This window comes from Euprymna scolopes, chromosome 31 (genome assembly GCF_053919585.1).
Source record: "Euprymna scolopes isolate OS-2025 chromosome 31, ASM5391958v1, whole genome shotgun sequence".
NCBI classification, from domain to species: Eukaryota; Metazoa; Mollusca; class Cephalopoda; order Sepiida; family Sepiolidae; genus Euprymna; species Euprymna scolopes.
Window position 1 is genome coordinate 66,171,101 of NC_136512.1, and position 22,055 is coordinate 66,193,155.

At 34.6% G+C, this 22,055-nt stretch overlaps 1 protein-coding gene across 2 annotated transcripts in view; it reads left to right on the top strand.

The window, feature by feature from the left end:
• Nucleotides 1–14,745, top strand: part of LOC145255777 (mediator of RNA polymerase II transcription subunit 21-like) — a 57,640-nt gene extending 42,895 nt beyond the window's left edge. The window contains exons 3-4 of one of the 2 annotated variants that reach the window (XM_080114440.1): nt 11,621–11,721; nt 12,930–14,745. In XM_080114440.1, coding sequence (XP_079970566.1) covers nt 11,621–11,721; nt 12,930–13,097 — 269 coding nt within the window. In that variant the 3' untranslated portion in view covers nt 13,098–14,745. The remainder of the gene's footprint in view (nt 1–11,620; nt 11,722–12,929) is intronic. The other variant, XM_080114439.1, reaches the window with a different exon arrangement.
• The last annotated feature ends 7,310 nt before the right edge of the window (nt 14,746–22,055 follow it).

Genomic DNA, 22,055 nt, shown 5'->3' on the forward strand with positions numbered 1-22,055 from the left:
ACTTTTCTTTTGATATTTTCATGTTTTTAAGGTCTTGATTAAACTGTACAAGTACCATAAAAATAGATAAAACTAAACTGCTAGTTCAGCTAAAGCGTAAAATTGTCACATTTGAAAAAAACATATATTTTTTAATTATATAAAATCTACATGAATGCAAATTCCAATAAGTTTTCTTTTCACAGTAAGCGAAAACAGCTGCTGCCATATTGAATTATTAACACACAATTAAAGAGTTGTGTGTTTTTATCTATAATTGTGAAGGTCGATACAAGAGTTATTATTCTAGTGCAGAGGTCACCGACCTTTTGTATGCCACGCATGAATTCAGTTTTTAGTCGAATCTTGTCGTACACGGTGGAACAATAAAATTGTCGCCCTAGAAAAGACGATATGATTTTTTTTTTTAAGATCATCTACTAGTTGGTCAGTTGTGTACAAATCCCAAGAGTGATAGGAGCCTTCTATAATATCTGAAAGTGACACAATGTTTAACGAGCGATATCAGAGATGCAATGCTGTACAACTCATGCTCTCTACTGATCAGTTTTTTTTTTTTTTCTTTTTTACAAAGGCATCACCACTTATCAAGGGCAAGAGGCCACTCGAGGATAAGGGTTAAAAAGTGTACAGTAGAGAATTGGACAATAAAGTAATTGTTAATAATGGAAATTCGGTAAATTTGTTACCTTATATGGAACGGCTCATCAAAAACTTGTTTACGTTATGACAACAGGACCATTGCCAGCACACTCAAAATGCAAATCTGAACAATTCAACGCTCAACAAAGTTTCCGGCCACGGTTATGGTCTTTTGTATGATTTTAAGTGAGGGCCACATCATGCCACCTCACATCTTCAAAGTGTGCTTGAAAATCAACACCAAAGTATACCTGAATGTGCTTAAGAGTATGGTGATCCCCTGGCGCAATCAAGTGGCCGCTGGCAGACCCTGGTTGTAGCAACAGGACTCGGCGCCAGCCCACAAATCCAAAGAAACTCAGGCTTGGCTTCAGAAGGAGTGCTATGACTTTGTACCCTTCTCTCACCCCACCCCACCCCTTTACTCCCCGACCTGAACCCGCTGACTACTTCATTTGGTCATACTACGTTGAGAATATCACCAACATGACCAAAGCCAGCCTGATCATCGCCATCCACTGAGTATTTGCTGCTCCCGTCAGTGCTTGTGAAAAAGGCATGTTCCCAGTTCCGGACTCATATCGAGGCAGTAATTGAGGCTGAAGGTGGCTACATTGAATAAATGTCAGCTCTACTACATAATCAAGTTGCCTGAATTGATTTTTTCAATAAAAGTTTTAAAATAAAGCTGTAGTATTGTTTTCTTTAGGCAGGTATGGGCAAAAATAAACGAATAAGGATAGGGGGACGTAGTTTTGAAAGCCGATTTATCATAATTTTTTTGTAGGTTTCCGAATACTTTTTGATTGTATTTGAAAGATTAAGAACAAAACTTAATTTCCCAAAGAAAAAAAATATTTGTACACGTGAAAAAAAAGTTATGAAAAATGTTTTCACAGCGAACTAACCAATTCAGCTAAATTTTGAAGTTAAATAAATTCATTGTAAAAATCCTTTTAGAGATAAATATTAGTTTTCTGGGTCTATTTAAAAGATAATTAGTAAAGTAAAATTCTAAGATATTGAATTAAATAAAAATTAAAGCTAATCAATCGAAAAGAGAGGATCACTTTCAAAAATATTGGCGAAAAAAGTGACCCTTCCCTGCAGAAAAATGCCCAGTTGAGGGTGAGGGAATTAATGTTTTTAGCCAAATTCTCGATATTTGTCATCCGAAGGGTTGAGCTTCAAAACGATACTGATCTTGTGAAAATCCGTTGCCTCTGTCAAAAGTTTTACGCAGACATACAAACATACATACATTTAAATAGACAAGTGAAATTTATATTATAGAAGAAAATACAACATTGTTATATATTGCATTTATCTACAAAGGATCTAGCTAAGTTGCATATTCTTTTAAACATTCATTTTAATTCCCTATTAGTTTTTCTTTTTTTACAAGGTAGTCACCATTTATCAAGGCCCGGAAGCCATTTGGGGAGAAGAGTTATTGTGTGTACAGTAATCAGTGGGATATTATGGTAGTAATCATTAGTCTTGGAGATTTGATTAAGTGTCTTACTTAAGGGGCCGGTTCATCAGGAATTTGTTTATGTTGGACTTGAAGACATCTAAGTTGTAGTCAGGTGGGAAACAGGCAAACGGAAGAGAGTTCCACAAGCGTGCACTTCTAAGAAAGAAGCTTTGTTCATGGAATGTACATTTTGGTTTTGGCACAGATAAAGAGTGGGGAAAATTTTTGACAGTGGTTTCAGCTAGACGGGTGTTTATCGTGAAAGATTGGTGAGGGGAGACCAGAAATAGGAGCTCAGACGAGCACTTGCCATGAAAGTAAGGATAAAACAAAGACAGGTTTTTTCATACTTTTATTAATTCATACTGATTTACACATGCCCTTAATTGTTTTTTTTTTTTAATTCAAACAGTACCTACCTCAAACCATCACTAATCACCAGTGAAAAGCCAGATTAGCCAAATGTGTTGACTAATAAATTATAAAAACCTAATTTTATTAATTATTAATTTTTATATAATTATTATTAATTTTTATATAAAAAACACATTAAACCCTAAGGCCCAAATAAAACCTGAAAAAATTTTAATTTTTATTTTTTCAACATTTTTTATTAGATCAAATGTACGACAATCGAGGCCGCCACATTGCTTTTTTGGTCTTATGAGATGATCATCTTTAGTTAATTATATTTATGCAGATATTCTACATGATTTATACTTGCATAATATTTGCGCAAAAAGGTTATAGTAAACACAAATCTCTTTCTATATATATTTATGTATGCATATATATATTTGTTTTAAAAAATTTACCTATCAAACTTCTCTGTCAGTTTTTGGTCTACGGATATGAAACTTAATATATAGGGTATTCGAATCCTTGTGAAACTTTGTTTGGGTTTTAGCCAGGGAAAATCGGTGTGAAAATTTAAAAAAAATGGAATTTACCAGGTGAAGATCGAATAACAACATTACAAATACGCATGCGCAACATATTAGCTATTGGTTCATATTTTAAATTTTAGCCTTGTAGCAAAATTTCTTCATAGCTCAGGCATTAACGTCAAAGGAAAAAGTAAATCCTAAGTTAAACGTTTTGGTTTCTATTCTCGATGGTGGCGCACAAATCTTTTTTTTTTTTTTTTTTTTTTTTTAATCATTACTGTACATTGGATCCAATATAATAATAAATACAAAGTCAGCATTAATCAAAATATTATATTTAAACATATTTTACGACCGGGCAATGTCGAGTGGCCTGCTAATTTATTTTATGTTTTGAGGCCACCATCATGAAAGTCTCTATGGGTTGGGGCACGTCCTCAGAATGGATGAGCTGCAGGAAAAAGACCCATTGTTCGCCCTCTACAACAATACAAAGACCAACTCAAAACCTGAAAAACACTGGATTTGGCATTCACATCTGGGAAACAACAACCCAGAATCGGTGTCTGTGGTGCCGTTCTATCATATCTGAAAAAACAAAACAAGAAGGAGAAGGCTGGTGGGGATTAAGAGGCAAGCAAGAAAAAAACCCCAAAAAAACAAGCAGAACAATAGATGTATATGAAAAATAGGTTGACTATGTATATATTTAAAAAAGTCGAGTTCAAAGATTATAATATTAGTTGAATAATTCAAAGGCAAAATTCAATTATATAAATATATAAAAAAAAAGAATTCTAAAATCGCTGATACAAGTACACATGAAATTTAGTTCAATGATTAGGACTTTAAACATCATTGATTAAAATCTATATATCTATAAAAGTGAAAATGTCTGTGTGTACATTTCCCTACCAAATTACTCTGTCAATTTTCGGTCTAGAGACTCGTGATTTGACATAAGGAGTATTGAGATTTGGGAAAATCTTTTTAATCAGTTTTCGGCTAGAAATTTGGCTGTCAAGGGGTCAAAGTTCAACAATTTGACCTTTGAGAACTCTACCAAACTCCTCCATCAATTTTGGGTCTAAACTTGAAATTTTAAATGTAGCTTACATCAAAGGTTGGATCAAACATTTAATTTGATTTGAGCCCAAAAAAATAAATGTTATGGGGTCAAAGTTAAAAAAATTGACCTCTGCTGTCTCTACCAAATTAGCCAATTTCTGGTCTAAACATTTGAAATTTTACATAAAGGATATTCAGAGATAGGGTAAGCTTTTTAATCGGTTTGGGTTGAAAATTTGAGCTGCCAAGGGGTTAAAGTTCAAAAGATTTGACCTTTGCGTTCTCTAGCAAACTACTCAGCCAATTCTGGGTCTAAACATTTGAAATTTTACATAACGGTTATTCAGACATGTAGCAAGCATTTTTGGGGTGAAAATTTGGCTGGTAAAAAGTCAAAGTTAAAAGAGTTTACCTTTGCAGATTCTACCAAACTCCTCTGACAATTTTGGGTCTAAACACTTGAAATTTTAGATGTAGGTTACTTGGATATGAGTCAAACATTTTATTTTGATTTGAAACCAGAGCAATAAATGTTATGGAGTCAAAATGGGGGTTAAAGTTAAAAAAAATATTACCTTTGCGGTCTCTACCAAATTACTCAAATAATTTTTGGTCTAAACATTTGAAATTTTACATGAAAGAGTAGTCACACATAGAGCAAGTTATGAACAGTACAAAGGGCCTGAGCAAAGCCGGGCTGAACTGCTAGTATAAAATACAATTTGATTATAATTTATTAAACTATAATTTGATGTATCAGGTTTCTGAATTCAAGGAACCATGGCCTAACAGATAAAGTACTAAGTATAATTCATTTAATAGTGACACTTTACTGGAGGTTGAAGGCAATATTAAGAATACAATTTCAAATTACTTCTGCGCAGTCATACCTGACAGAACGAGAGCATGTTATTTCTGTGGATTAAATAAAAGGTTCCGTTTGAAATTCTGTGCAGATTCTTCGACAAGATACGCCTGAAGAAGGTTAGAGATTATATTGATTGAAACATTGTGAAAATAACACTCAAGATGAGAGCAGTAGTCTGAATGATCCAAATTGATAGAATTTTTTGTAAAATGGCACTACATACATACTTTAAAAAATTAATCCGTTTTTTTTTGTTTTTTTTTAATATATGTTTGAATTCCATTAGTGCAGTCTGTTATAAAAAGGAAAAAAAAAAAAAGAAAATAGTGTTCATAGATTGTGTTGGTTATTTTGTTTTTCATTGTTAGTTTTTCTATAATGAATTAAAAAATAATACATTTATCTATGTTTGTCTGGCTATAATATAAGAAAAATTATGCAGACTGTGGCCGATGATAGTTCATAAGATGACTGTCTATGAAAAAATAATCATAGTTTGTTATATATATATAGCCGCAGGTTAACCCTCTCCAAGCACTTAACAACAAATAAAGATCAAATAGATAAACCGAATCATAGCCCCCCCTCGCCTCCCAACCTAAGCGAACACCCAACAGGTCAAGACATACTTATCAAGAAATCCTCTCACCAACAAGACTCCAACAACCTAAACATTAGGACTTGAATTTTAAAGTAACACCCCTCCTCTTACCCCCACATATCTCCCTCCCCCCTCCATGTATCCCTATGCCCTCAGCCACACCAGAGATGAACTTCCCAGATCCTCCCCACAACCACCTAATGTCCTTAAACTCCAAAACTAAAACATTAACTACATACCAAGCATCCCTCTCCCACCTTTCCCCCTTGTTCCCTTCTTTTTCCACTTTCCTCACACCCCTCCCCTGACATCATTCACTCTTTCATTCCACCATAAGCCAACATTTCTGTAAAAGTCTGAGGAAGCTACATGACAGCAAAAAAACGGTCCTGTAGCCACCTTTGTTCCATCACCCTAACCTTGCATCCCTATACCTGTTTTACATGTATTTTAAAAGAGTTTAGTACTTGTTGATTGTGTTATCTCTATATAAATAAAATGAACTCATTTTTTCCCCGTCTGATTTTGACCTTAATAGGATTAAAAATCAAGATATTTCATGCAAATATAATATGCACAAACGGCAGAACAATATCTGAGGTGTGTTATAGGCTTATTATTTCTCAAATTCCTCGATAATCTTAGATTTCTATACTTTTTCTGCTGAGAAGTCATGGCCAAAATCGGTTAAGATCAATGGAAGTGGTAAAATGTTTTCTCTCTTATAAATTCCTCCTCCCCCTGCCACCACTTAACACCGTTTGGGGATCGTTCACAAGGAACAGTTGAGAAGAGAACACCGGTTTGGCTTCGTAGTTCTTTCATGTGAAGTTATTTAAAATCACTAAACTAAGCTGCAGTGCTCTGTGGCATAGTGGTTAGCGTGCTGGACAATTCACATTATATTTTCACGTTCGCGCCGACCTACCGTAGTCGTTTTTTTTTTTTTTTTTTTCCTAAACAACTCAAATGGACTTTTCTTGGTGGCCAAACTGTTAACGTTGCAGATGTTTTTTGTTTTTTTTTTTTTTTTTTTTCACACTTTATTTTCCTACTTTTACTCATGACTCCGGGTTTGATCCTTCCTACTTACCTACCATAACATTTTTTAAAACTCCCCCCCCCCCGTCCCGGAAACAAACACTCGGGCAACGCCGGGTACCCCCGCTAGTTTTTAATATTGTTAACAAAAAAAATTTTTTTTTTTTTAAATTCATTCCTGTTATTTTTTACCTGGGCAAAACAAAATAGCTCTGTAGTATAGTTAGGGTTTCTTTTCGATTCCCCACAGATTGTTTATCATTTTCTTTTTTGACAAAAACAGCTGTTCATCTTTGACATTAGTAGTTGGTTCATTGTATAGTGATCTCTAGTTCTAAAGATGATGATGATGTAGCAGCCGAATTTCTGCATCTTTCTCCTTGTAGCTGAAATAATATTATGAAATAAAAGTAAAAACATCAACATCATTACTCGATGGTGTCATCCTCTTTGCTGCTTTAGTCTTTTACTGTAGAACTATGTACCGGTCCCTGACAACTGTTTACTGTAACGTTTGTGTGCCATGGTTTTCTGATTATCTTTATCTCTCATTCTGGCCATGTCATCTATTGTCGTGGCGATTGCCGAGAGCACAAACACTGTTTTATAAAGTATGCAAAATCAAAAGTAATGCAGACTTAAAATAACACAAACTTTGCCGCATTGTATACAAGTCAGCTGTGCACTGGGTGTGAACATACAGCATAATCGTGTTAACACACCGGTTCTCATCAGATCACCAAAGTTAAGCAACGTTGAGCCTGGTTAGTAGCAGATGGGTGACCATTTGAGAATTCTAGGCACTGTATGTGCTCTCTGCTTATCTCGGCATTTGTTTCCAGTCGTCCTGTACATACGCTTCACTTGCCACTGGTATTTAACAATGTCGACTCAGGAGAAGTGTGGTTGGAGATTGCGCACCTCCTGCCACAAAAAATTTCACATGCAGGCACCCCTGTCAAAGACTGAAGGAGCCCCCTCCCTTTTTTTTTGGGGGGGGGGTGTATGTGACACCATCGCAAAAAAAAAAAAAAACCCAAACGCTACCATCCACATCTTAGTCAAGTTCCAGTGTATCAGCTACAAGCCAGCAGAGATAATTTGTCTGTCGAAGGCGTCATTGTTATTTGGTCAATCATCTCATCCCATCATTTGCTCAGCCTGATCTGCTGGTTTACTCCATCTGCTCTGAACTCTGACTGCTAAGTATATCAAGTGGTGAACGGATGATTTCAATATTTTTCCGCAATTCCGATACAATTACTGATTCTATACTAACTTTCTGATTCCAATTCTTTATAAATCTCTAAATTTTAACCATAAAATAGTCATTTTGTCTCGATTACTGTAAAAAAAAAAACATCTGAATTGTACAGATATTTTCTCAAAAGTAAAAACACACTCTTGTGTGTGATCTATACATTTTTGTTTTACTGGCAGTTTAAATCAATAAATAAACAAAATAAGCAAAAATAAAGTTCTTAGTGACATACAATATGGTTTCCGTTCTGCTAGATCTACAGCAGATGTGCTTACGGTTATATTTCATAGGATTAGCGAATCTCTTGACGGAGGTTTCCTTTCATGGGCAGTTGCTGTTGACATATCAAAGACCTTTGATAGAGTATGGCATAAAAGTCTACACAAGATCTCCAGTTACAGTATAGCTGGAAATGTTTTAATTATTAAATCATTTCTCTTTGATAGGTTCATAAGAGTAGTGGTTGATGGGCAGAAATCAGAAGCTCATAGTATTAATGATGGAGTCCCTCAGGGTTCCATTCTGGGCCCAACTCTCTTCCTAATCTACATCAATGATCTTCCAAATCATATCCTTAGATCATTCATAGATATTTATGCTGACAACACTACCATCTATGGCAGTACATCAAAGATTGTAAATGACCAAGTTCTCTCTGATTTCTCTCTCCTGATCTTGAGCATGTGATACAATGGGGAAAGAGGCGGCTGGTTAATTCTAATGCATCTAAAACCAAGCTTCTATCTTTACATCATCAACGCTCTGATCCCCATCTGGCATCAACTGAAATGAATGGCTCTCATTTTGAAGAGACTCCAGGTTTTGACAAGCTCCTGGGCTTGACCATTATTCTTGATATGAAATGGAATATGTGCATCAAGTCTGTTGCCAAGATCTCTGGGAAAATGGTGGAATCCTTCTATCAATCCAGTAGATATCTCACTCCTCCTGATGCAATTCTCTACCTATATAAGAGCCAGGTACATCCAAGGATGGAGTACTGTTGCCACATCTGGGCAGGAGCTGCTAGAAAGTACTTATCCTGCCTTGACAGAGTTCAAAATACACTTCGTAGCCTAGTGGGGAATACCCTTTTTTTCTTCCCTGCAACCTCTTTCCTACAGAAGAGACGTTGCAAACCTGCCTCTGCTTTATCATTATTTTAATGGCAAGTGCTCATCTGAAATCCAATCTATGGTCTCCCCTCGCCAAACATTCACGAGAAACACTCGTTTAGCTGAAAACACTATCCATAATTTCCCCCACTTTTTATCCGTGCCTAAATCTAAACGTAGATTCCATAAACAAAGCTTTTTCATTAGAACTGCAAACCCGTGGAACTTTCTTTCATTTGTCTGCTTTCTGGTTTATGGTCGTCTTCAAGTCCAATGTAAACAAGTTCTTGATGAGCTGTTTCCCTTAAGTAATCCAATTTACCAAATTTCCACTACTAACAATTACATCTGTGTCCCATTGATCACTTATTAACCCTTATTTTCGAGTGGCTTCCGGGCCTTGATAAATGGGCACTCCTTTGTAAAAAAAAAAAAAAAAAAAAAAAATTCATTATTGCTACCAGAAGATTTTGGTTTAAACAAAATCAAATAAAACTAAGACAAAGGAAGCGTTTTTGTGCATTGGAAAATAGGCACAAAATTCTGATACCCTAAAAAGTTCTGATTTTTCTGATTAATCGTCCCAACACTAATATCTAGTTTCAACTGGAAATCCTAAACATCTGGTCTTTGCCTCAAAGTTACTTAGATGACTCGCCCTCTCAGCCACTCTCAGCTGATTACATGGAAATTATCAAACACTCTGACAATTGGTTTTCCTTTTTGTAAATCATTTCCTCCACATTTTTTGGGGCCATGGCTCTTAGTAGGCAAGAGTAGGGGTAGAAGGATCCATAGTATCACATAGACTAGGGATTGGCAACTCATTCGACCCTGCCCGCAGGTTGAATTGTTATAATCATGGGTCGCAGGCCAGACGAATCATTAATGAAAAAATAATGAAAATTACATATAAAAACTTCTATAAGCCTAAGTGCTTAAAACCATAATTAAAATAAACATTGAGCAATCAGAAAAACAAAAGAAAATCTAAGATTTAAAAAAAAAAAAAAAAAGCACCTATTAATAACAAACATTAGTTTTCCTCAGGGAATGTCAAAATAATCAACCGGATTGAAATGGATGAAATTATGATGTGTATGTTTGAAAGTATTATTGAAACACAAATAAACCACACACACACAAAGAAAAACGAAATGCATACACACATATATATACGCATACGAGTAGTTGCAAGCATATACACTTACGTACATACACAGTAACATTCATGCATTCATGAGACATAAAATAGAAATCTGACTGAGACAACATTGTCCCTTTGAAGCTGTCCTTGCCTAATGTCCGTTGCTGATTGGTCATTGAAATTGCTCTCAATTCAAAGTTTGTGTTTCATGTTTATTTTATATTTTACATAAATGGAGATGATTCGGTTTTGGTTAGGTTTTTGCAGTCATATTATATTATAAAATCAGAGGAATGGTCTGTTCTTATCTAGTTGGGTGTGTTCTCTAACTTTAATTTTTTTTTTTTTTAATTGTCTTGTTTACGGGCACATTTATCAAGCCGTAACCGTCTAGAAATGTCTCTTAGTGTGTGAATTACATATAACACCAGTACATATCGATAGTATTCAAATTTTTAATCGCTCCGGGTGAATGCCACCTTGATAAGAATTCTGCTGGGTGGATCAGAGGAACATAAGAACAGGCTTTTTTATTAATTCGAAAGCCTCGTTTCTCGTTAAAAATAGTCATTGATAATCAGGCTCGTGAGTTGGTCAAAATGCCTTCGCAGGTTGGATCCAGCCTGCGGGCTATAGGTTGCCGACCCTTGATATAGACATTACCTGAGTTTCTTTTTGCCCACTCTCCATAGAGGCGAATGAAAATAGCTTTGTGTAATCCGTCCTCAAAAATAAAACTTTGTTTATTTCACTCTATGTTCATTTTCAACATTCTCATATTCTTTCCATTCAGCTGACAATCCATCGATCTCATTAACCTTTAGCTTCATCATCTGAGCACAATCAACTGACAGGCCAAAGAGAAAGATTTTTCTTCACTGCATACCATTTGGAACTTTCTATCTATGACATCCTATCCTGATACGTAGCTCTACATCTATTTTTAACTTCTAATGGAAATTTCCATATTTTGCTTAATTTAACTTATATGGAAAATTCCATTTTTAACACTATTTTCACACACCTCCACTATCACTACACCTCTGCTAGTCTGTCTCCATATTTTCAAACTCTATCTCCTCTGAAACTAAGTCACAGAACGGTGCTAGGGGCCTCAAATGATTGGATTTTTTACAGACCACTCTTTTCTGGGTCTTTAGCTGGTTAAAATAGTTTTTAATGGCTTAAAATTGAAAAAAACCATTATACATTTTGTTCATTCATCTTAGTTTATTTTTAATTTTTAATCAGTTCATATGCGTGTCACGTGAGTATAGTGGTAACATTGTAGCTTTGAATGCTAGTTTCAGTTTCGATTCTAGCTGATGGCACCAAAATACTTTCTCTCTTTTTTTTTCTTTTTTACTTTTGAAATCACGACTCTATAATAATTTATATGAAATATGGACAAATTAACATATATTTAAGCTTATTTTATGCCTAAACAAACCAGGTGCCCTCCCCCGCCCTGCCCCTGCTAATCATTAATTAAATGTATTTTTTATATTTCTAGATTATGCTGTTCTCTTCTCCAAGCTGATTGCAAGAACTGCCAAAGATATAGATGTTGTCATCGACTCTCTACCTAGTGAAGAATCATACATGGAATTACAGGTAATGTAGAAGACGACTCTCATGAATTTTTGTCCTCATCTAATATATAAAGTAAAGTCAGTCTGTTTAAATATCATTGATTGCTATTTTTGGTCCTCCAACAAAGGAAAGATTGGATCTAGTAATTCACTCTTGTTTTTCCATTTGTTTGTTCGCACTTTTCTCAATAACCACTCCTTGGATTTTTTAAAAAATTTTACACAAACATTAGTGATGATGAAAGTAAATTTTTGCCAGAATGGATTTTTCGGGATAATTTTGATATGACTTGATAATAGTTTGGGGATTGTTTTGATAGACATTCTCTTTGAGAAAACTCCTAGATAAAAATCTGATAGGTTAAGGTACAGTGAGTGTGAAGTCCATGTAGAATTACATCTTCTACTGATGAAACGATCACCAAAGTATCCCTGTATATCATCGAACAGCAATGAAATAAAAACTGTTGAACTAGTCAAGCATAAACTAAATATTATTCATACCAGATATGGTTGGATGATAGAAAGAATTATGAAGTTCATTAACGATTTCATGGATGACATTCCTTTGAGGGAAGAAAGAGTCACTGTGTATTGCAATAGATTCAAAATGTTGAAGATCTCTATGCTTCTTAAATGAAAGATGAGAAATAAGTTATATATAACTTTATTATATCATCAGAACAAAAGTGGAAAATTAAGGAGGAAAAAAAAAAAAGAAACCTCTTTAGGCCATGGTGTATTGAAGCTAAATGCTTCTCATCAGAAGAGAAGGGCCAGAATATATAAAATGCAAATATAGATAAATATATATATATATATATATATATATATATATATATGTGTGTGTGTATTGGTTAAATTCAATGAACTTATTTTGATTTTGATTTTTTGTTTATTGGAAGTCATGCCTGTGTATATCAAGGAAAGGTCCTTTCTGATTAATGTTTACGTAATGGTTTGAGAATTAAACAGTTATTTGTTTTTTGTTTTTTTTCTGAAAATTTTTTGCTAAAATAAAACATTTTAGATGTTTATTTTATATTATAAATATTCTATTGAATTGGGATTCAGAATTTCAGACTTTTTTTTTTTTTTGTACACTAATGCAAATTTAATTGTTTTTTTCAGATTATTTGTTAAAATAAAAGAATTTAGGTGGTCTTAGTTTCAGGATTTTTTTTTTCTCGACGCAAGTTTGATTTAAGACAATTTTATTTTCTTTTTCAGTTGGCCAGTTTGAGGCGGTTAGAAGTTGAGAATCAAGATTCTGCTCACAAATTAGAAGGCGTTGTTCATAAAGGCGAACTGCTTTTAGAACAAACTCAACAAGCATTACATGACATTGCTCAATCGCAGTTAAAGAGCCAAGCCTTGGAAAGTATGTTGCTTAATTGAAAGTCATGCACATTTGTGCAGTTATGCAAATGGAAAATGCACATAAAAAAAAAAGGGGGAGGAAAATATTACCATTGCAAACTAACCGATAAAACAAATTGTTTTTTTGTTTTTTTCACTATTAAAAAAAGATTGCATTTCAAGTAAAAAATTTTTTGATGTACTTACATGTCATGCTGAAGTATTTATCCTCATTAAAAAAATTAGAGTAAAAAAATTAATTTCAAGTAAAATTCAATTTTATTGTGAATTGCAGTTCTATTGTATTATGTCATTTTTATGTTAAGATAGTTAGCAGATTGATTTCTTTTTTATGTCGTTTTAAACAAAAATAATATTACCTACTTAATTGTCATGTTGAAAATAGTAATATGTCCAAAAATTACAAAAATTCGTGTAGAACAACCGTCTATCACTATAGACAACAAATATTACATGCATGAACAAGTAATCTAAAATATTCGTTTTGAGTTGTATCCTCTCTTACAGTCTACTTCAAAAAGAAAATAAAATAAAAATGCAATTTTATCCAATTTTCCGTAAAAATTATTTTTAACTATAAAAAACTTTCTACTCAAATTTTCGTAATTTTTGGATATATTACTATTTTCGACGTGACAGTTAAGTACGTAACATTGTTTTTGTTTAAAATGGCATATTTAAAAAAATTCGATCTGTCAATACTATCTTAACAATCACCATTTTTACTTGTTTAAATGAAATACTGACTTATCTCCCCTGCATGATCGCAACTTCCGGTACTTCTCCTCTTATCAATGGTGGATTAAGAAAATACAAGACTGATATTTATTTTTAATATGAAGTGATCAGTTATTTCTAATTTTGGTGAGAATATTTCAGCATGACATGTAAGACATCAAATTGTTTTTACTTGAAATGCAAATTTCAATTGTGACAAACCGTTTTATGTTTAAAAATAAAAAAATTTTTAAATGAAAAATTATTTTAGTTTAAGATTGAAAAAAAAAAACCCAGACATGTCCACACAAAAAATGTTTTTTAAGTAAAAATTTTTTTATTTAAAAAAAGGAAAGAAAATTGTATAACTGACGTTAAATAATAAAAAAAAAAAATTATAATAAAAAAAAACTTAGTTCTTGTCCAGAATTCTCTCATATTAAAACATGAAACTCAAGGAAAATCTCTATAATGCATGTATCTGACAAAATGAAAACATTGTATTCCAAAAGTCATGTCCATTGATCAAATAGTTTTATTTTTAAATAAGAAAATTAAATTTTATGCGCATCTAAGAAGTGACTGTCGCGCCTGCCATTTCGAAAAAGAATACCAAAAGACAAGGAAGGTAACTCAATAATAATTCATACTTGCTAGATTTATGTCGTAATTGCCTATGAATTTCAATTTGTCGCTTTAAAATTAAATAAAACTACTTGATCAATTTACATGATTTTTGGAATATGATACTTTTGTTTCATAAGAGATACGTACACACAGATTTTTCTTTATATTTGTGTTTTAATATAGGGGAATTTCGGACAAGAACCTTAAAATTTGTACAGCAAAACTGAAATCATGAGAAATTGATTCTAATTTTCTTGACTTCTCGAAATTAGTTAGAATCATGTTTTTATAACACAAGTATTAAACTTATGCAAAAATGAAATATTTTGTATTTTTGTTATACATTTTATCTATTTTGTTGCATTTTATTTTTTTCTTGAATGAACATTTGGTATTTCTTTATAATAACCATACTATTCATCACTACAAAACTACCATCGATGCTTATGCAGACTTGTATTTATTTAGGAAAACTAAAATTAAAAAAAAAACCTTTATAGTGTACCTACTTGGCACGTCATGCAGATGTTATAATCCAAAAGTCATGATAAATGGATCAAGTAGTTTTTGTTTCATTTTTGTTTTTTGTTACATTTTTGTTTTGTTTTTTAAGAAAATTGATTTATACAATTTTTAATAGTTAAATATTTTTAGCAGCCATTTATGAGCAGTTTCTTCTGGATAGATTATGGGGGAGGTAACCAATGATGAATTTTTAATTGTCAAATGTGGTGACTGGTTTCTCTAAGATCAAGCATGGCATATTTGATTTCCGTAAAAAAAAAAAAATAAATAAAAGGCTACTTGATCGAATTACGTGATTTTTGGAATATGCCCTATTCGTTCCATAATGGGTACATACACCATAAAGATTTTTCTGCATTTTTTTTTTTACTTAAAATTTTCATTATAAATGCAAGTCTAAATAAGCAGCCTGCCATCTATTCATACGTGGAGTGTTGTTGCCACATCTAGGCTAATGTATTTAACACAAGTCTCTCGCTCTTAGACAGGGTCCAAAAAAAAAGAGTCTCTTATCTAATAGAGCCCACACTATCAACCACATTCAAACTCCTGTCCCATCATTGCAATGTTGCATTCCTGTGCCTGTTTTACAATTATTTCATTGCACTCGTAATTCCCCCCCCCCCCCCGACGTACATACTCCCAACAAACCCGTCTAGCAGCAACCCCCCCCCCCATCTTCACTATAGAAATCCCTAGATGCCGAAAAGCTTTCTACTCTAATAGCTTGGACTGTCAGACTTTGGAATTCCCTCTCTACTTCCTGCTTCCCTGACTGTACTGACATGCAGAAGTTTAAATGTAATGTGAACAGACATCTCGATTATCTCCTTACAGAGTTTCCTGTGGACATGGTCCCAAATAGTAGCCCTTTACATCCAGGTGGTAATATGCTTTGTTTGGAGTCAACAAGAGTACAATCACCATGATTAGAAAAAAAAATCCAAAAGGCCAAATTCTTAATATGGATTTTCAAGATAAACACCTAGAATTTCAAAATATCCTCCACTATTTTTTTTTTTTTTTTTTTTTTTTTTTACTTCAGTCAGTTTTAAAAGATCGATGGAGCTAACTCAGTTTTAAAATATCAAGGGAGCTAACTCCTCCTTAAGCTAGCACTTGTTTTCATTATGATTTGGATTTATCTCTGATAGCTCTTTTAAGGAAGGATAAATGTTGTTCCCTTTACGGTTGCCAACTGTATTTCGTTACAGCTTGGTCTTCCACGGATTGTTTCCAAGTATTACTTAAGATTTTTTTTTTTTATTAATCCAGTTGCATCTATCACAACCATTATAATGAGTATTTCTTTCAGAAACCATGTTGTTTTTAAATCATATTTTAGGTCCTGCTGATGTTTTATTAATTTTTCGCGTGTAGTTCTATTAAGGCCATAGACATTTGGAACAGTGACACCAATGAGTGCAATTCTTTCAGACTTGTTCCATGTTACAATGTCTGGTTTAATGGCCTTGTCTTTTATGTATCTGTCCACCTGTATGTCTTTGTCATCGAACACTGCCACCTTTCCATTTGATGTTATCGGTGGTGGTTCATGTTCTCAGATGTTCGATCTGTCAAGGTGCATTTCTCCACAGATTTCCAATGAGGTATTTACATACTTTGTTGTGGCAGACAATATAAAGTCCATCTGCCAATAAGATTGGCCATCCAGACATTAGGTGGCTCAGACTCTCAATTACTGAATGGCAAAACCTGCACTGACCATTTGATTGTAAACCAGCCATCTATTTTAATCCATTTGTAAGTAAACCTAGATCTTGACTCACTACAATGAGTCTTTCCTCATCAAATGGAAGTCTCCCACTCTTGAGCCATTAGAGTGAAGCATCCCTGTCTACATACTTCTGGTTAAGCTCATTCAGGAACTTTCCTGCTCTTTTATGTTGTTTCCATCCTTGCTTTCTTGTATCTATCTCGATTTTCATGTATTTCTTTCTTTTCTTTATTGCAATCTCTGTTGCTGGTTCATCATATACTTCAACAGTATTTTCCAGTGTGACACCCCCCAAAGTTTTTAGCAAACTTTGTGATTGAGATTTGTTGAGGTAGACATTCATTATGGTCCCTCACTATTTGCATTGTAATATCTGTTGAGCTTTTGATGTACTTCCCCATGCTTATTATGGTAGTTCAATATGCATAGTTTATTTCAGTGAGGCCGAGACTCTCCTTCCTTCTTTTTCGTGATAGGTATATCCTGTCTATACATTGTTTTTCGTATATTATTTTATGTAAGGATAGCAGTCTCCTGATCTTTGTATCTAACCTATTCGTATTGCATTGAGGCCAGTTAATAATACCAAAACCATATGAGATGACAAGGATTACAAGCTGGTTTATGGCAGTTATTTTGTTTTTGGGGCTTAATTCAAATTTGAGGATATCTTTAAGCCGTACTTTGTATTCTTATTCCACCTTATGTTTCATTTTTTTCATGCTCAATAGTTACATTTTCTTCTATACCAAGATATTTGTTTTTGGCATCCTCTCCTAGGTCTTCAATAAAGCTGTCATTGAACCGAAGATGTTTGGATGTTGTCTTTTTCCCCTTTTTTTATTGTGCATTTGGCACATTTGTCAAAGCCAAACTCCATGCAAATGTCCTCTGTGAACATTAAGTTTCTATCAGGGAGACGAGAGGTATTTTTCTGTTTCTGCATAAAGTTTGAGATCGTCCATAAACAGTAAACAACAACAACAACAACAACAACAAATAGCCTTGAGCCTCTGAAAGGGGCATAGGCCATCCACACCTTTTGTAGATGCTTTTGTAGTAAGGAGTTCTTTTTTCAGGGTGAGGGTGCTGGCCCCACGCTCAACCTTCCCAGAAGGTACATATAGCACTTAGCCTTCCCAAATGGTCATCCATCTGATATTGGCCAGCATCAACAATGCTTTACTTTGGTGATTTGGCGAGAACCAGTGTGTTGATGTGATTATGCCATACTATAAATAGTAAATGGTTCACTCTTTTTTATTTATTTATTTTTTTTATTCAATTTTCACCCCAAACAAGGCACAGTGCCACTTTGAAGTAGAGGGCTACTATCGGGGACACAAGTTGCAGGGGTATTATGAAGGGAGATGAGTAGCAAGATGTCTGTTTACATTACACTTGAACTTCTGCATATCAGTACAGTTGGGAAAGCAGAATCCCGGGAGGGAGTTCCAAAGTCTAGCAGTTCTGGGGAAGAAACTATTGGAGTAAAAGGCTTTCTTACACCTAGGGATCTCTACTGTGAAGGGGTGGGACTTAGATGCTTGTCGGGTTTGTCGGGGGTAATCACGTCGAGGAGGTACAAGTGCTTGTAGTTCGTCAGAGCATTCACCATTAAAGTACTTGTAGAACAGGCAGAGGACCTATCAGGTTGGCGACTCTCTTTTGAACCCTGTCCAGGAGTGAGAGACAAGTAGTAGATGCACTAGCCCAAATGTGACAACAATACTCCATACATGGGCGAATGGTGGCCTTATAGAGGTACAGGATACTTTCAGGCATAAGTAGCTTTCTAGCACGGTAGAGAGAGCCCACCCTCTTGGCAATGCTCTCAATATATCTATTCCAGTTCATGTTCTCTGTAAACGTTAGGCCGAGGAGTTTAAAGGAAGTACTTTCAGGTAATGTGTTCTTGGCCATTGCTATTGGTGGTAGAGAAGGTTTCTTGTGGTTATTGAAGGAAACAAGCTTAGTCTTATTTCATCTCTTTCTACCTCTATTAAGGTTGTACACAGCATTTTTTTAGGAGCTTGCTGAGTAGATGAATTGTAAGACATAGAATGGTGACAGACTATCTCCTTGAAAGATACCTTGTTGGATACTGAGTTTTGAAGTCTGTATTGTTTTTTCCATGTGGTGTAGAGCAATGGATGTTTGTAAAGAATGTCCTTATGCTCTTGTGGACATTATATATCGCCAAACATCGCAATATTCAAGAGTAAGACACACTGTCAAATGCCTTTTTTAAGTTGATTCAGGTCATTGACAGGTTTCTTTGACACTTTCTGCAGTTCTCTCTAAGTTTGAGATTCAAATGTTTTTATTAAAAGTCTTTAGATTTTTTTGCAGTCCTCAAGAATTGTATTATTTAGCAAGAATTGATCTTTCTAGTACACTCATTGCATTCTTTTGCAAGGTAATTACCATGAATGTGTTGGCAAATTGCATTGGCGATTATTCCTGTTAGCCACGTGTGTGTGGTTGAGATGCAACAGATAGATCTCTTGGGTATAAGAGCCATTTTGCCAATGGATAGCCATTTTGGTGGGTCTTTACCATGGATAATTTGATTAAATGCCCGGACATAGTGGCTTTAAGCTATTTCAGTCAGGAATTTGTCATCTTATTGATTTCTAGGCTTTTAAAGTTGAAGTGAGATTTTTCTTTTTTTTTTTTTTTCTTTTTTTTTTTTTTTTTGTACACCTTCTTTAGTGATTTCCAGAGATGGCATATTTTGTTTGCCTTTGACAGCCTCTCTTATTGTGCCTATCCACTCCCTCTCTTTGTGTTGTTTTGGGCCCTCATACAATGGCCTCAAGAATTTCTCCACCTCTTCCTGTATTGGTGGTGATATAACCTTGATATGATCTCTAATGAGATTTTGGTAGACCATCCTTAGGTTCCTGTCAAATAGCCTATTTATTGACTTGGATTCAGTTTTCTTTAGTTTATTTTTAATTTGTCCAGCTAAGGCTTTTATCTCAGCTTGGTTTTTCTCTACTTTAGCTCTTAGCTGTGTTGCATTTTGAAAGAGAATACTCTGTTTTCAGTTTCCTCATCTTAAGTTTTTTTTCCCTGAGCTTTTAAACAATAGAAAGTAAGATATCTGCAGTTTCTTTCTTTTAAGAGTTCTTATATTTTCTGTTGAAGTTTTTCCAGACGTTTTATTCAAGTTTACCTCTATTGTTCTTTCTTTGTGTTGAAGCAAAAGTTTCCTTTGCATAAATCATGTTGCCCTTTAAGTAACATATTTTATTTCAGTTAAGGACGCATGATTTGGTTCAATCTTTGTGAGAGCATCAGTAACTTTTCTAATGAGTCTTGAAGGCTTTGTTACAATTAATTTTCAACAGAGTTGATCTCCAACAGCCAGACATCTTGCCATTTCCATCCTGTGTGCCAGCTCTTTCTCTAATCCCACCTGATTAATAATCCAATGTGTATTTTTTTTTTTTTTTTTTTTTACACAGTGATCACCACTTATCAAGGCCCGGAAGCCACTCAGGGATAAGGGTTATTGCAAGTACATTACGTTAGTGTGGAGATTTGATGAAGTGTTTACTTAAGGGGGCGGTTCATTAGGAATTTGTTAACATTGGACTTGAAGACATCCAAATTGTAGTCCAGAGGGAAGCAGGCAGACGGAACAGAGTTCCACAGGCGTGCAGTTCTAAGAAAGAAGCTTTGTTCATGGAATCCGCGTTTTGATTTAGGCACAGATATAGAGTGGGGGAAATTTTTCACAGTGGATTCAGCTAGAGATTCATTTGTGCATAAACAAACTAGATAAAGGACACATTCAAGATGGATAAAATTAATTCCCAGAACAGAACAGTTTTTTTATGTCTTCTTACAAAGATGAAAATCAAGATATGAGGTGCCTTCAAAAGTTTCCAGACTGTTTTTGTACAGGCATTTAAAATTGTTGCAGACTCTTGAAAATTCAGTATGTTATTGCTATACATCTTATGAGATGGCTGACCAATTTTTATGATTTCAGGTTCAAATGAACAGCTACAGCAGCAATTGGAATACACTCTACTGAACCTATTATTTGGATTCATCGGACTACTGTTATCATCTTGAGTGTGATTTTCACAAGGTTTTGGTCAATGTAACCTCCGACCTTCTTCACATATATCTTGTTGAACCTGGGAATTTGGACACCTGAAGAAGGTTGGAGGCTACATTGATCGAAACGTTGTGAAAATCACACTCAAAATGAGAACAGTAGTCCGATGAATCCAAATAATATGAATGACCAATTCTCATGTCAATTTTTATTTCGGACTATTAGTCTCATCTTTATTAGTTGTTGTTTCTTTTTTTGATCTTTTTATTGGTTCACAACGTTTCGGCCAACTTCCTCTGGCCTTCGTCGTCCAATTCGCATCTCAAAAATTCAGAAACGTCATAATAAAGCCTGATTGTCACAGCTGGGTAAATTTCAAAAATGCAATCTAAACGTGAGGACACTTTAGAAGAACAATATGCAATAAAATTCTGTTTGAAACTTGGAAAAAATGTCACAGAAATGTATGGAATGCTTCAGGCTGCTTTTGGACCATCTTGTATGAATGAAGTATCAGTTTTTGAGTGGCATAAGAGATTCATGGAAGGCAGGGAATATGTGAAGGATGATGAAAGGTGTGGGAGGAGTAAGGAAGTCAGAACACCAGACTTGATTGGCCAAATAAAGAATTTCATGGATAAGAATCGTTGTGTGTTTATAAAGATAATAAGTGTACAGTTTGATGTCAGTGTGGGAACTGTACACAAGTTAGTCATGAGGAATTGAAGATGCGGAAGATTTGCACAAAGTTTGTCCCAGTTGGATATGAGACATGCAGCTATTTCCATTCCTTTCTGGAGGATCGGTTAGAGTATAAACATGCACTCATGTGCATTCATTGTACGTCTCCACTTGTGCCGGTCTAAGGTGGTTAGTCAAATCTGTCAATGCTGCTATGAGAAACCCGCATTCCAAGCAAAACAAAAGTAAGCTTAACCTATAAACAAATAACAATGTTTAGCAAGTTAGACGTGGTGCTTCATGGTTGAATGGCAGACTTGCAAAATAAAATATTTTGCCCGACCAGACTGCAGCATACAAATAGAGGATTGCATTGGCAATGAGATACCTATTGGTTGTAGCTAGATGAGTTTTTTGTTGTGAATGTTTTACGGTGGAGGGAATTAGAAATTGGAGCTCAGACGAACGCTTATCGTGAAAATAGTGATAAAGTATAGGAATAGTAGCAACGTTTCTTTCGTGCAAAAGATGTTGCAGATAAGAAGATCCGCCACTAGATTGCACAAGCAAGAAAAAGTGCTGTCGGTGTACCTCTCTTTTCTTTTTCTTTGTT